The 15,352-nt window shown below is 42.5% G+C and overlaps 1 protein-coding gene across 5 annotated transcripts in view; it reads right to left on the bottom strand.

Annotated features, from left to right (window-relative positions):
- MNS1 (meiosis specific nuclear structural 1) overlaps positions 1–9,277 on the bottom strand; it is a 52,968-nt gene extending 43,691 nt beyond the window's left edge. For 3 of the 5 annotated variants that reach the window (XM_066558533.1, XM_066558530.1, XM_066558531.1), the window contains exons 1-10: positions 9,260–9,277; positions 8,018–8,107; positions 7,672–7,799; positions 7,097–7,199; positions 6,048–6,277; positions 5,101–5,317; positions 4,915–5,022; positions 3,912–4,169; positions 2,871–2,996; positions 1,228–1,300 (exon numbers count right to left, since the gene is read on the bottom strand). In XM_066558533.1, the coding sequence (XP_066414630.1) occupies positions 1,228–1,300; positions 2,871–2,996; positions 3,912–4,169; positions 4,915–5,022; positions 5,101–5,317; positions 6,048–6,277; positions 7,097–7,199; positions 7,672–7,799; positions 8,018–8,107; positions 9,260–9,262 (1,336 nt within the window). In that variant the 5' untranslated portion in view covers positions 9,263–9,277. Of the gene's footprint in view, positions 1–957; positions 1,301–2,870; positions 2,997–3,911; positions 4,170–4,914; positions 5,023–5,100; positions 5,318–6,047; positions 6,278–7,096; positions 7,200–7,671; positions 7,800–8,017; positions 8,108–9,259 lie in introns of those variants that run through there. The other 2 variants (XM_066558529.1, XM_066558534.1) reach the window with 2 other exon arrangements.
- Between the last annotated feature and the right edge of the window lie 6,075 nt (positions 9,278–15,352).

Below are 15,352 nucleotides of genomic sequence, written 5' to 3'. Positions count from 1 at the left end.
TTCTTGCATTTAAAACTGTACCTTACCTATGGTCATATTCAGTCCAAGGAAGTCAGGATTTAGTCTCAGAAAATTCCTTGTTGCAACAGAAATAAACTAACCAGTGATCCACTTGAGAAGAAAATGTCATGTCCTTTTTAAAACACGTGGTTGGAAAATTGGCCTTGTCTGTTCTCTGTAACAGATCTCCCTCAAAGCTAGCTGGTCTGGCATCTAATTTAAGCACCAACAGCTCTTTTATAGAAATGCCCATAACTTGTTTTAGCAATTACATCTGAGCGCCCCTGGCTGGCATAACCATACATGAGACTTGCCCTTCATCACCCAGACAGACTCCACAGTCCCATGGAGCTGTATGGAAAACTGTTCCTCCAATCCAGGTGGAAGTGTTCAACCTTTCCCTGGCCATCAGCTGCTGCTTTGGGATACAGGCAGGAGCAATGACTCCGTATTCCCAGGTGCTCTACAAGCATCACACCCATAAAAATTTCATTATTCATCATTGTAATCAATAACTAGAAAGGGTAGAAGAGCTGAGCCTATTGTGTGTATATTAATGAACAGGACCAATACAAGCCTGTGCTGCTTGCATGAACCTCTGCCACACCTCAGCTATTTGAATGGATTCATCCCTCAGAGTAAGTGAGTAAGAACATGGGACAAAACCAGTCAGTTTATGCAGTGAAAGAAAGGTATAAACAGTAGTTCTGATCTCAGAATGACACAACATATCTGCTTAGAGCCTACCAGTGAAGTACCTCAGATCTACCTCGTGGAGATGAGACACACTGCATTTGAATGAGGACTGTTGTAGTGTAGTGCCAGTGCAGCCACATCTTCCCAGAACCAGTGCATTAGGAGAATCCTTCAGTCCAGACTGGAATACACATGCTAGGTTAGGTTTCTGCTGCTTGCTGCAGAAAACATTTCTAACATTACTACATGACTAACTAAAAATAATTGAGAACTCCAGAACAGTTTATTGATGAAAAATTCAAGTGGACTTCTATAAAATGGACTTCCAAAAAATGCAAATGCACTTCTAAAAAACTAACTGTTCATCTGTTTAGAACTTTGGTTTTAAAATGAAGGCTGTCAATGCTATTAAAAAGGAATTCCTCACTGTTAAAAGCAAATGGAAGTTTTCACTGGGAATCCGATGACACCTAGTGGCAAAGCAGGAGCTGAGCTGAGAGAAGGTTCAGCTCTCTTCTGAAAGTTCATTACCTCTTCTCTGCTGGTAAGCCAACCTGAAATCTTCTCCAAGCATGTTAATATCGTTTTCATCTTTGAGTATTCCCTGCATTAACAGGAAAGAAACATCAGAAGGTAAAACCGAGCAGAGACATTACTATGGATCTCTGAAATTTTCTATGGAGAAAGTATGGTATCCATAATACTATGGTACCTTTAAGGCAAGCCTGAAAACGGTCACAAAATCCAAACAGGTGAGTTACAATCTCTGCCCCCTTTTTTTTTCCTGCCAAAAGACAACATTTAGCTGCATTCTCTTGCTCAGAGGAGTGATTAGAATCAGTACAGCACAGGGGCAGGCTTAGTAAAATCAAACAACTGCAGTAAAAGAGGCCCTGGCTGGGCTGGGGCTCTGTCTCCCCCTTTTACCTGTGTTGGAATTAACTCATACAAAGAAATAACTTGGGAAGCCAAGTAATGCTGGAAAACTTAATCAAAAACTATGTTTTTGAGAAGAGAAGCTTCACGAAGAAATCTAAGTTTCTAATTCTAAATTAATTTTACTGCTAAAAATATGTATGACCCACAGAACATACCTTGCAGCATTTAAAAAAGAGGAACAAAGTTACAAACTGCATTTATATTGAAAAGTTTCCTATTTGGTAGCACTTTGCTGTTTAACCATTTTGAGTGAAGTAATGTGATGTAGGAACACCCAACTCAAGAGACAGTGTTGAAGCAGAGAACAAAAAAGTAAAACATCATACATAGCACACATGGGAGCCCTGGACACTGAAATTGCCAAGGCTTCCTACAACATAAAATTCAAACCAGAAAAGTTTATCAAAATTTTGTAAATATGAGTTATCCTTTAATTAAATCTACATTAGAGAACAACTCACTTCAAGTGTTACAAATTCCTGCACCAATTATCATATTCATATTTGAAAAGTTAAACTCTGCTCTACTTAAGGTTTTCCAGTATTGCAGAATTTCTTTAACCAGCTGGATAGTTCCCTCTCTTCTGTAAATGCAATTTTACATCCCTAAGGCAGTTCTCAGTTCATTTGTGTACTATTAGGAGATCTTTCCAATTATGAAGCACAATACAAAATAAATTGTAGTTTATTCCTATTGCAATAACTGCTTCCATATTTTTAACTTTTAAAAACACCGGGATGAACAGAGTAAGCTCTGTAATGCTTCTGTAAATGCTGCAGTTCATTGCACTGCTGCAGAGTCTGTAGTTATGGAGTATTTGGCAGAGAAGCCAGAGAGCTGCAAGAAATTGCTGCCAAAACCCCAACGGAGAAATTTGGTGGAAACGGGTTTTAAGATGTGGCGGACTCCTTTCTAGCTAGAGAAGCCCTGCTGTAGAACTCATGTTCCATATTTCAAACACTGGACAGGCAAAGTGCTGTGGAAGCTTTCAGAGAGTTCTGTACAAGGCATCAATTGTGCCAGAGAGCCCACAGCCCCTCAGCACAAAGAGCAGTGCTGTAAACAGGCCCCAGCTCAAACACAAAAGGAAGAGGTGAGAGCAGGTGAGCTGACACAGCAAGGACATCCACTGACTCCAGGAACTGCCACCGTTCTGCAACTTCACCTTGAACTATCCAGGAGAAAACCAATTTACAGGACAGACATTGAAAATATTTAAAATACAATTTACTTACTCGAGGAAGATAACCCAGCAATTTCCATGCATGCTCCTTCAAGAGTTTCTGTCTCTCCTCTTCAATAATTGCACGGATCCTTTCTTGCCTTCTCTTCTCTAACTCTCTTTCTTCAAGTTCACGCTCCTACAATAAACAAGTTTTCCTAAGTTCTGTTTCAGCTCTGTGAGCATTCGTTTCCACCACTCTCCACAACAGCATAAAGAGAAAAAAATTTTAGTGGAGTAAATTTTGAACTTCCATTTCCTAATTCCTGGTCACAGGAAATGCTCTTGAAAAGGATGGAAAAGTGTATGGAAAACCCTACAAAGCATTGTTTAAATAATGTTTTCCAGTCTGGCAACTGGAAAACAATCTCAGACGAAAGACAAAACTGAATGGCAAGTCATGGGGTGAGTCTGCTATCCAAGTGTTTGGTGTCAGAAGCCCTTTTGAAGGCAGGCAATGTTCAGTTCTGGTGGCTTTTTGGCTCTCAGATGTGTTAGTTTGTTCCAGCCCTACTGCTCTAATCCAGGGAAAGGAGCAATAGGTATGAATTCTCACACTGATGACTGGAAATTGCAATTCACATTACACAGGTGATTTATACCCTATAGACAGGTCTGAAAACAGCAGTATGGGATTCCATGCCTTGCTTTCAGTTTACACCTTTTCTTCCTCAGATCTCAATAAAAGAGACTTTTAAAAGAGCAAGACTAGGCCTGTTCCTCCTCACGCATCATTAGCAGTGCAGCTGACCAGGGATGTGAAACTGGACAGCAGTTGTGTTGCTGATCTCATGGCTCCCAAAGAGGTGTTTGCAGTACACAGCTACACAGGAGGGCAGGAATGTTGCTGACCCCAACCTCTTGAGCTACCAAAAAAGTTAGCTCTAAAAATATTTTTTTCTTGTTAGAAACCAAAACAAAGTCCTTGTTCTCCCTGCTATTCTCTGCAATTCCCATCACCTTTCCCTACCAACACCAGCATTGTCCCTTGGGACAGTGTAAGTACTCCCATCTTAAACACTGCTCCAACCAAAGGTGCATGTGAAACTCTTACTTTTTCTGCAATCCACTGTTTGCGCCGGTCCTCAAGGATTTTTTCCACGGCCATTTTGTGTTCGAGCTGTTTCATTCTCCGTTTCTGCGCGTTCAGCTGCTCTATGCGATCGTCCTCGGCCAGCTTGGCCAACATCCGCTGCCGCAGAGCTTTGTCCTCTTCTCTCATAGCTTCTTGTTTTGCTGCCTTTAGAGCAAATTGCTTTTCATATGCTTGCCTTAAGTCTAGGCGCTGTCTTATTCTCTTTTCAATTTCTGCCTAGAAAGGAAATTTAGTAAAATGCAGTATTACTGAAAATACTTTGAAAAATTCTCAGCAGCAGCAGCCAATCTACTCCATTTATCTTGGAATAAATTTACTGTAGCTCCTAGCATAACTAACTGGAGCAAACATTCCATATCTGACAATGCTCTCCAGTATTAATCAGCTTGGCAAATGTCACAACATTCTCAAAGTTTAAGTCCAAAACCAAAGGGTTTTTTTTTTCCCACTATGATGAAGGGAATCAACAAGACAGTCATTCTGAACAACACTCTAAAAATAGCAGTGTTTGGTATCTCAACACTGTTACATTTTGTCTGTCACCCACAGCAAGGTAAGACAGAGTATGTCCAGGCCCATAGGAAACAGACATGTAGAAAAAAACCTCAGTAAATTAAACTGCTTATGTTAAACCTAAACTTGAAAGTTACTGGTGTTCTCCTTCACAAGATAAATAAATGTATAAATGGGGCCACAAGGGTATTCAAAACCTTCCCTTGCCTTCCTGGTTTAAATTAAATACATTAGGAACAGAAAAGGAAACTCAAAGTACAAAATTTTCTCTCCAAAACCTAAGCTAATCTATAAGCTGCCTGTCTGACAGAACATTTAGAAAATAGAGTTGAAAATAAATACTTTGTGCTAGAACATAACTGGAAACCCCAAAGTCACAAACAACACTGCAGACTTAGAAATCCAACATGTAGAAAAAGAAATCCTTCATATACCTGGCAGCACTTACCATCTCCTTCTTCCTTTCCATCGCTTCTTGCTCTTCCAGATACAGATCTTGGAGGATTTGTTCCTGTTCTTTACGCCTCTGTTCTTCTCTTTCCATGGTCTTGGCAAGCTATTACAAGAAGGAGAGGTTTCTAAATGAAAGACAAAAACATACAACAATTTTTTCTACAATTTCAATTTTTGATACCATGTTTTGAACTCTCTGTTTTTTCTCTTCACTGTCTCGAATTTTAGCCATCCAACCATCTTCTCTTTGTCGTTGCATGTTGGCAAACTCCATAATTTTCCTATTTTCTTCTTCCATCTCTTCCTGTTTCCTTTTCCTCCAGATAGCTTGTTCTTTTATAAACTCTTCAATATATGTCTGAGTTTCTCTTATTTTATCTAACTTCCGTTGTTTTTCCCTGTAGAAGATGGAAAAAAACTGTTCAAATAATTATTTAACATAATAAGTAAGTAAGTATTTAACCAGACACTCACCATTAACAAGATATTCCTGAGACTAAGATTTAAGTGACTCTCCTTAACCATTCAGCTAGAAACTAGATAGCTAAATTGAAAATACTTAGTAATAAACTGCCCCAAGAATGGAATCTGATGTCTAACACCTTTTTGTAAGGCAGACTGTACATAAAAGTACACACTGGTGCTGCATTTTATGTATGCCCCATCAAAGAGAAAGAAAACAAAGCCCAATAGCACCACAACCCCTAAACTTTTTATTTACACTGAACTCTCCCCACCCCACACACAATACTCTGCCCTCAGAAACCTCCTTCCCTGTTCCTAAGACATGCAAACAAAGCATCTGGTGGCAAGGCAGGGACACAAGCAGAGGCAGAAATGAGTAATTTGCTGTTGTGTCCAATATGATGGGCCCAATGGAAGTCCTCCTGCAAATTAGCTGGATTTCATATTTGGGGAACAAGGACATGAAAGTGATGGGGACATTCTGAGGTTTCAACAGAAAAATCCATGCAGGTCAGTCTCTTGTTATTAAAGTGTGACCAAGGGAAACTAAAATGGGCCTTAGTATATATATGGAATAGGTGCATACAAATTAGCTTTCTGTGCAGAATTATATGAGTTGCTTTGTTTTAAATTAATAAATAATAAAAATTCAAAGTAACTAACATTTGGTCTTCTTCATAGATCTTTTTTACAATTTCATCAATCATGTGTTTCTCTCTTAGAAACTCTTCATAAGCCTCTTGCTTCTTTTTCTCCTGTTCCTTAACCTGTTTGTCCAGTTCTTGATGGTAGGTTTTCTTCTCCTGGTTTCGCTTCAGTTCTGCAGACATTTCTTCTTTCAGATACCTGTCGTACTCTTCCTTCATCTCTTGGGCTACTTCATCCTCCCATTTCTGTGGGGAAAAAGGCAATGCAAGATTCCTTTTCACTCTCACTACTACAGCTTGTAATGAAAAAATACACAGTATGGAAAAGAATTATGCACCATTACCAGAAATGAAAGTCTTCCACCTCAATCTATAAATATAGAGCCTTAACATGCTTAATAGCTAAATCCAGTCAGTAGAACCCTTGAAGGGCACCCTCAAGATCTGACCAACTGAAGGAGCACCAAAAATATTTAAAGAACAAAGTATTGAGCATTGAAGCACAGGTGGGACTCACTCACATCAGCACAATGACTGGAATGAGGCTGGGCTACAGAGAACACCCTCAATGAGCACATGGCTATACAGCTACTGCCTGCACTGAGCCCTGTATAAAGCAGTAACACATCAGGATCACTGCCTGATCACCAATATCTTTGTATAGATAAATACAAATTTGCAAGTCTTCTGAAGTTACCTAGATCACTGTTTGGAAAGAGTAACATTGTTTTCAACAACCAGACTCTGAGGTAAGGATTCACCACTGTAAACACTTACTGTACAAAGGGTATCATAGTTTTGACTTGGGTAAATACTACAAAACCAGTAAAATAACAAATATAACCAGTCATACACCTAATTCAATCGCTACTCCTTCAATTGCAATGACAAAGTAAACCTTTTTCTTATAGCTAGTAATTGCTTTAATCCTTCATAACACAAAATATATTTTCAATAACACTGAATGCTTGAACAATATTTTAGATAAAAAAGGTCAAAGGAAAAATCTTCTACACAATCCATACAAAGAGTTACGTGACTCAGGTGCTGAGATACGCTAATTACCATGTTCTCATTGTATATAGCTTTTTTTTCAGCAATCTGTGCAGCTCGTTCTTTATTCATATAAGCAGATTTCAGCTTTCTTTCTAACTCTCGAAGTTCAAGACTGGAGGGGAAAAAAAAAATTATCCTATTACAAGGGGGTAGGTATCTAGGGGAAGAAATTACGTTTCCATCACTATTTAAACACAGTACTTTTCATTGGGGCAACCCTGATGAAAAATATTGCTCTAGTTAAAGGGCAGAAAAAGAAAAAAATCCATTTAAAAACAAGACTTACCTATATTTCTACACGTGCTATCAACAGTTCTGCATACTTCACTTCTAACTATATAAGCACAGGTACATGCACATACACATGTATGCTCACAGATATGCCCAAGTGTACATATACACATATTCAAAATGAAAATTTTGTGGATCGATGTTTTTTATTGACAATTTTTTTTAAAATAACTTATTATTATACTTTGATCTCAAAGTAACTTTTCCTTCAAGGTCTGAGTCATCTCCACTCCTGCTACAGCTTTCCCAATTCTGATAACAGGAGCAGCCAGTTTGGGAAATTTCTGAATTACCTGTTTGCTCTGACTTGTTGCCTGATCTTCTCATCTCTCATTTTCTCGAGGTCCCGCCTCGCCAGCTCAGCCGCCAGCTTCTGCTCTCGCTCCAGCTGCAGCGCTCTCTGCTTTCTGTTCTCTTCTGCCTGATGACAACAAACAATTTCAGTACCAACTCTCGCACACGCATATTTGGGAGAAGGCAAGGAGACTGTGCAGTCAAGCAAGACTTTCCAAGTCAGTAAATGACTTGAGGAAAGCTCAAGTTACTGGGGAAAGCTTTTGACAGGCGAAGGTAAAGCCAGGCGTACTCTTCTCCTCGGCCTTCCCCCTCCCTGAGGGCGGCCGCCCCCGCAGCTCTTACCGCCCGCAGCGCCTCATCCAGCCGCTGCTCCCGCTCCAGCTCGGCCCGCAGCCGGGCCGCCCGCCTGCCCCACTCCCGCTCCTCGGACGCCTGCGGGCGACAAGGGAGAGGCGGTGGCGCAGGACAGCCGCGGGGACCCGGTCCCCATGCCGCCCCCCTCACGGTCCCGCTCCTCCTCGGTCCCTCTCGTCACGGTCTTGCTCTCCACGCCGCGCCCAATATCGCTCCCCTCACAGTCCCAGTCCCCCCGCCCCAATATCGCTCCCCTCACAGTCCCAGTCCCCCCGCCCCAATATCGCTCCCCTCACAGTCCCAGTCTCCTCCCCTCCCCAGCTCGCTCCCGTCACGGTCCCACTCCCCCTGCCGCCCCAAGCTCGCCCCCCTCACGGTCCCACTCCCCCTGCCGCCCCAAGCTCGCCCCCCTCACGGTCCCACTCCTCATGCCCCCCCAATATCACTCCCCTCACGGTCCCACTCCTCATGCCCCCCCAGTGTCACTCCCCTCACGGTCCCACTCCTCATGCCCCCCCAATATCACTCCCCTCACGGTCCCACTCCTCATGCCCCCCCAGTGTCACTCCCCTCACGGTCCCACTCCTCATGCCCCCCCAGTATCACTCCCCTCACGGTCCCACTCCTCATGCCCCCCCAATATCACTCCCCTCACGGTCCCACTCCTCATGCCCCCCCAATATCACTCCCCTCACGGTCCCACTCCTCATGCCCCCCCAGTATCACTCCCCTCACGGTCCCACTCCTCATGCCCCCCCAGTGTCACTCCCCTCACGGTCCCACTCCTCATGCCCCCCCAATATCACTCCCCTCACGGTCCCACTCCTCATGCCCCCCCCAGTATCACTCCCCTCACGGTCCCACTCCTCATGCCCCCCCAGTGTCACTCCCCTCACGGTCCCACTCCTCATGCGCCCCCAGTGTCACTCCCCTCACGGTCCCACTCCTCATGCCCCCCCAATATCACTCCCCTCACGGTCCCACTCCTCATGCCCCCCCAGTGTCACTCCCCTCACGGTCCCGCTCCTCATGCGCCCCCAGTGTCACTCCCCTCACGGTCCCACTCCTCATGCCCCCCCAATATCACTCCCCTCACGGTCCCACTCCTCATGCCCCCCCAGTGTCACTCCCCTCACGGTCCCACTCCTCATGCGCCCCCAGTGTCACTCCCCTCACGGTCCCACTCCCCATGTCCCCCCAAGCTCTCTCCCCTCACTGCCCCCCCTTTACCATCCTGCAGGCCGTTGCCGTGGTAACGCGCGGCGCCGCCGGGCTCCAGGACGCGGTTTCACTTCCGGGGAATCGCCCTCGCTGATTGGCCAAGATGGCGACCCGACCCTGACGAGTCTTCGCTTAGTAGGCGGGGCCATGGGAGCGTGACGTCACTGCGAGGGGGACTTTGAAAGATGGTCTTGAAACGCATTTCTTGAATCGTGACTTTAAATTAATGCACCCGGCTCACCTCTAAACACAAACCCCAGGTGGCAGCGTTTAATAAGGAATTTATCTCCTTCACAGCTATGACGAGGGTTCTCCACCAGGTATGGGAGATAGAGGTACAGGGCAGAACACAACAGCCAGAACATGAACCATGATCACCAAAACAGATGATTCTGATAAGGTTACTTGGTACAGAGTCTCCTTTATTTAGGAAAACGCAGCCCTCCATATTCCAGAGAGACCTTACACAGAGCACAACTGCTCCCTACAGTTTTCCCAGATTTACTCTGCTCGAAGAAGGAAATCAATCTTGTGGCACCCAATTCCCCAAACTCTCCTCACCTTAATGTTCTTTGCCACACAGTTGAATAAAACTAAAGACATTTAAGCTTATTTAAAACAGTATTTCAAATCAATTAGTGTCACCTACTTTGTAAAATTAATTAAAATTAATAAAGCTTAAGAGAAGAACATGTCTGAGAATTAGGTAACAAGTGTAATTGTTTCTACTGATGCATTAGTAGAAACATCTGTCTATAGATGTGTCTATATCTTCTTGGGATGAGAACACTTATTATTTTAAATCTTTTCCAAACTTTCACAAATTGGTGGAATTCTTTCTGAAGCTTTGGTTATTCTCTTCTTTTTAAGGAGAAAAGTATTTTCCCACAACACCTGGGGAAGGAAGGAATAAACTACAGGAGACTATGTCTTTAAAAGAGACAAGCAGAGAGAAATGAGACAAAAAAGATCATAAACGTTCCCTAATTCGTCTTTGCAAGTGGTGTCACCATTGCACTTCTCTTTTCAAGATTAGGCAAGGAAACAAGTAAATGTCAATCCCCCCAGTCCCCCAGTGATTCCAAAGCATTGACTTAGAAAGAAGGAATCTTTTAACTACTCTGGCACAGCAGTGACTTTAAATGCTCAAGGTTTGGAGGTGGCAGGACTGGGGGAATAAAGATGCAAAAGATATTTTTGCTGTCCCTTCTCCTCAGTGAACAGCAATATGCCTCACTGGAAATAAACAGAATTTTCTTTCTTACCAAAGGAAAGAACAAAGTCCCTACCCATCACTTCAGGAAATAGGAGCAAATAACCTTGAGATGTAAAATGTCATCTTTGTTCACATGACATCCTCCTTTTGGAACAGCAACCCTCTAAAAGGAGAGCACAAACATCCCTTGAGTCAGTCTCCAGGACAGCAAGGCACCCAGACAGAAAAGTGGGAGTAAAAATGCTTGAGCAAAATATATACCAGCAACCAATGGGTCAGTTCACCAAATTATTTTTAAAATTAAGAAGTGGCTTGTATTTGCATGTAAAGTATTTGGTAACAGTGTATCTTTCACAGAAGAGACAGAACACAGGAATAATACCCTGAAAGATTACCAATGGAAAAATATTTTGAGGTTTCCAGTCCTTGGAGCCTTTTCTGTTCTTTTATATCCCATACATTTCACATTTGCTGAAGTGCGCTTAAAATACAAAGAGGAAGAAAAATGCAACCAGAGAATTCTTTTGTCCTCATTACCTTATAGCAGTTTGTGCTCAGAATCTTTTACCTTTAATGTCCTGATTTTTTCCCCCAACATAAATTAAGCACAGGGACAGCTCAGTAAACTGTGCCTGCAGATTTCCAAAGGAAGGTAAGTAACCTTCCAGCACATAGTCACTCCACATAGAGAACAAGGAGGGGAAAATAACCCAGAAACTCCACAGAAACACCCAATATACCCTTGCCTTGTTCTTCCATTAAATGGAATATGTAAGAGATGGAGAACAATTGTTTCCCTCAACTTAGACACAACTGCTGGTTTCATCTCTTGAGAGCACCCCCAGCACTGCAGGCTGCTGTCCTAAAGCTTGGGCATCCTAATTGTTTTGTTCCCTCTCTCTCTCTCTCTTTACATCCAGCCAGGAGCTCCACTTTTCAGTTTGTAACCACGGCTGCTCTCTGGCCCCGGGCTCTGACTGCACCTCCCTGCACCTGGCCAAGCATTTCTGTGCCAGGCCCCCTTGGCACATCCTGTCCTCCTCCTCAAGGTCATCTCATTGCTCTCCTCTTGGTCCTCTCAAGGTCTCCTCCACCTGGGAGGGAAGCACCTGGTTTTGCTGCTGCTCCTCCCAGCTGTGCACTCACGCAGGTCGCTGCTCTCTGGAGGGGCCTCCCTCTCACCTTCTTTTTTGGGAAGGATTTGAGCACTGTGCTGAAAACACACCTACCTTCTCCTCCTGTCAAAAAGCAGAGCTCCTTGATGGCACTGATTAATTTCTCAGTTAAAGACTTAAGAATTTCACACTTGCAGAGTTGGTCTGCTCTTCTAAAGAAGGAGAATAAAAATGCACTGTTTTAGCAACCAGCTATGTTCTTAGAAATCCAGTGTGTTTATATTTAAGTTTTCTTTCCATTATGGAGTTTTTAGAGTAACAGGTAATGAAATATCTACCTTCCTGTAGTATGGAAAGGAATGGGTCCCAGCTGCATAACTGCTATCAAACCCATAGAGCATTTCTTCTTGCAGCAGCCTGGTTACAGCTACAGGTCAGTGACCTGATTCTCATTTCTTTTTCCTAAGAGCATTAAACCCTCCTAGAGCCTGAAAAGCTTTTAGGTAATCAGCAGCCAACTGTACAAATGTAGAGTTAAACTCAGCAGTCCTTTCTCAGGGTTAACACAGCATCTTAATAAATGAGTCAGTTTTTAAATTCAGTACCAGCACCCACTGATGAACTCCTGACAGCAAAGTGAAGACTGCTGAGAAATGCTAATGGTAAAAACTATGAACTGGAGCATTAAAGGGAAAAGTTCCCTTTATGTAGCAGTTTCAGTTGAAGGTGATACAGGAACACATAGCAGGAAAGGTCATTAAATGAAAATGGTGAAGCCATTTTGCAGGTTTACCTCTTTTCTAGGGCATTTTACCAGATGATCATAACATGAGACAGTGACAAATGCATTCCAGCTGAGATAAGATATGTGGGTCATGCTGACTTTGCAACATTATAAACCACTATTGGGGATAACACAGCTTCTCTGTGAGGTAATTTACCTTCTTTGGATGAAAAGATAAATGTGAATTAACAGGGAAGAGACTGAAACATCTGAGCTGTGTTATTGATCTACTAAGGACCTAGATAAGTCACAGAGAAACTAATGCTTGCTTTGCTTGAGATTAGTGATGGATGGGACAGCAGATTTAGCAGCTAAGGGGCTATCACTGTCAACAAAGCCTTAGCACTTTTTTTTCTTTAATTATCCTGCAGTAGTAGGGAAAACATGCCCCATAGCAGCAGTAGGCAGAAGCAATCTTTTACTCATGACATTATGGACTCTAAACTAAAATATTACAAGGAACAAAAATACTCAGTGCTTCAAATGTGTTCAACAAAAATACATCTGTTTTTGATGAGACAAATGTGGGTTTAATAAATATTTACTTGTAGGACTCAGTTTTTTGAGGGGAGCACACAAGTGCTTTCTGCTGAGAACACCAAGCTTTCTGCTTCACCTCTAAGAATTTTTTTTTTTTAAATACCTGGTCTGGGGACAGAAAATACAGTTCTTCTGCAAAGAATGTTGTAAAACACTGCTATAATGACACTTGTGTTTTTTGCAGCAAGACCTTTATCCACTTACCTATCATAACCAATGAAAGAGACCAGGTATCCTAAGTTCAAGCAAAAGGACTGAGTCCTTATTTAGGAAACTGAATGGAAATGATCTTAAGAAGAGAATCTAAAGGTTTATGAGTATGAAAGTCCTGTTTAAAAAAGGGTTTTTTTAAAGTATCTATTTACTGAGATTTTGACATGGGACCTCTTATACAAGTATTTGTCAAAAAGTGCCCTTCAAGATAACCAGCTTCATTTGTATCTTTTCATTTGAAAGGAAAGATTAGATTTTTTTCTATTCTAGCCCATCCTTGTCTTTTCTGTGAGGGTGTAGAGGAGGCATTTGAGTAACCAGCCTGCAAGCTCGTCTGCCAAAGTGCCCAACTGAAGGGCAGAGGGAAAACTAAAACCAGTCATGGCCTCCACCCAGTGTCATCTCCCCAGCTGGTTTTGGCTGGAATTAACCACTGACCATGGCTTCCTTTTCAGTATTTTGCATGCAATGCCACCAGAAGATGTACCTCTGGAAGGAAGATTTGCAATTTTCAAGGCTGAATGACATATTGAAAATACGCTGTTAAGTGCTAAGCTTTACTACTCTTCCCATAGCAGCACCCATAAAAAAGTATACACTGAAAAAAGGGTGAGATGGCCTATACTTCCTAGGGACTGCCCACTCCTGGGCAGCACCAAGGCCAGGTGTTGGCACCAAGTCCAGGTGTTCTAACTTGAGTGCAGACTTGAAAGCATCAGGAAATGTACTTAGAAGTAAGCAGAACCCCCTTCATTCCTGCACCATGCTACCAAACACAATTAATTCCAAAGAGTTCAGTTCAGCTTTTGTGAATAATTAAAAAGCTGAGGAGCTCCAAAGGGGAGCTTATCAAAGAGCAGAATACTAAGAAAAAAGATGTCTGCTGCCAACAACAGAGTATTAAACAAATTAATCTGCAGCCATAACCTCAAGCCAACCAACAGAAAGGGCAACTGAAGGGCAATAACAGAAAACAAACATCAGTCCCAGAAAGGCTGAGAGCAAGGTGAAAGTCATTCTGCTGCCTGCATCCATCTCTTATGCTGGCATTTCCTCCTGCCCAGCAGCCTTGGCAGAGCGTCGTGATGAGCCCCAGGCTGGTGCAGGCTCTGCTTCCCTGCCCCACACAGGGATGTGTCTGGAGGAGTCCTGGGGCATGTTGAGTAAAATCACTGATGTTTTATTCAAGAGCGTTTAGAGAGGAGAAGAGAACACAGTGGTTACTGATTTTGCTGCTGCTAAAACAGCAATTTTGTGCTCCAACAAAAATCCCTCAGTAAAGCGGTGAATTGGCTCTGCATTGCTGTGGGCCACACAAAGCCCACAGATTTGTGTCTGTGAAATGTTCCCACCACAGCATTACCCACAGGCTTTGCTGTGCATCAATCCTCATGTCTCATTCAAAAAGTGCTCCTGTAAGCCAAGCTCATTGGTAGTACTGAGATGATCACAGTTGGTACAGAGGCACCAGCTGAGTTTGGTTTCAGAGCTCCTGCAGGAAAGCAGGGCCTTTCTCCTGTCTCCACTGAGATGAGGGAGAAAGTTGTCTTGTTTCATTGAGAAAATTGGAAGTCATCATATAGAACTGTTAAAAATAAGAAAGACAAGATTATAGGATTTCCACCAGTGAGCAACACTTGCTTCCCCCTTGGTATCTTAAGACAGGTTGCTTTCTTGAGATCAGAAACAGTGTTGCACACACGTACAGTAATGAATAACTACAGTGTGGCTGCCTGCTAATGCCTTGCACAATAAGGAGCCTAGTTTTGTCTCTAGTTATATCTCTAGAATTTAGAAATCAAACCTAATCTAATTTGCTACAGCTGGACACCACCTGCAGAGTACTGTTTAAGTACTCTGAACATTACATACTTATCTTTTAAATATTGATAATGCCATTTTTCATTTATGTGACATGAAGTCCCACAGGGAATAATTATGCTAATAAACCTTAATGATTCTTGCAAATAAATGATCAAACAAAATTGCTACTGTTGATTTATATTAATGGATGCCTTCAGGAGAAGATTTGTCAGGATGTGCTGCTTCTTGAATTCCAATTCATCTTATTTAGCAGAAGAATGTACATAGTTTGTAAAACAGATTAAGTGTTTAAAATATAATGTGTTCATGCAGTTTGTGCAGTTCATAACACTCAAGAACTATTATCTTGCCTTATGGCAAATCTTCATTAAAATTTCTTTGTATACAACCTTTGTCAGTCCTTTTTCCCC

The sequence above is a fragment of the Molothrus aeneus genome, chromosome 13 (assembly GCF_037042795.1).
Source record: "Molothrus aeneus isolate 106 chromosome 13, BPBGC_Maene_1.0, whole genome shotgun sequence".
Lineage (NCBI taxonomy): Eukaryota > Metazoa > Chordata > Aves > Passeriformes > Icteridae > Molothrus > Molothrus aeneus.
This window is presented reverse-complemented; position numbering and strand designations above follow the sequence as displayed.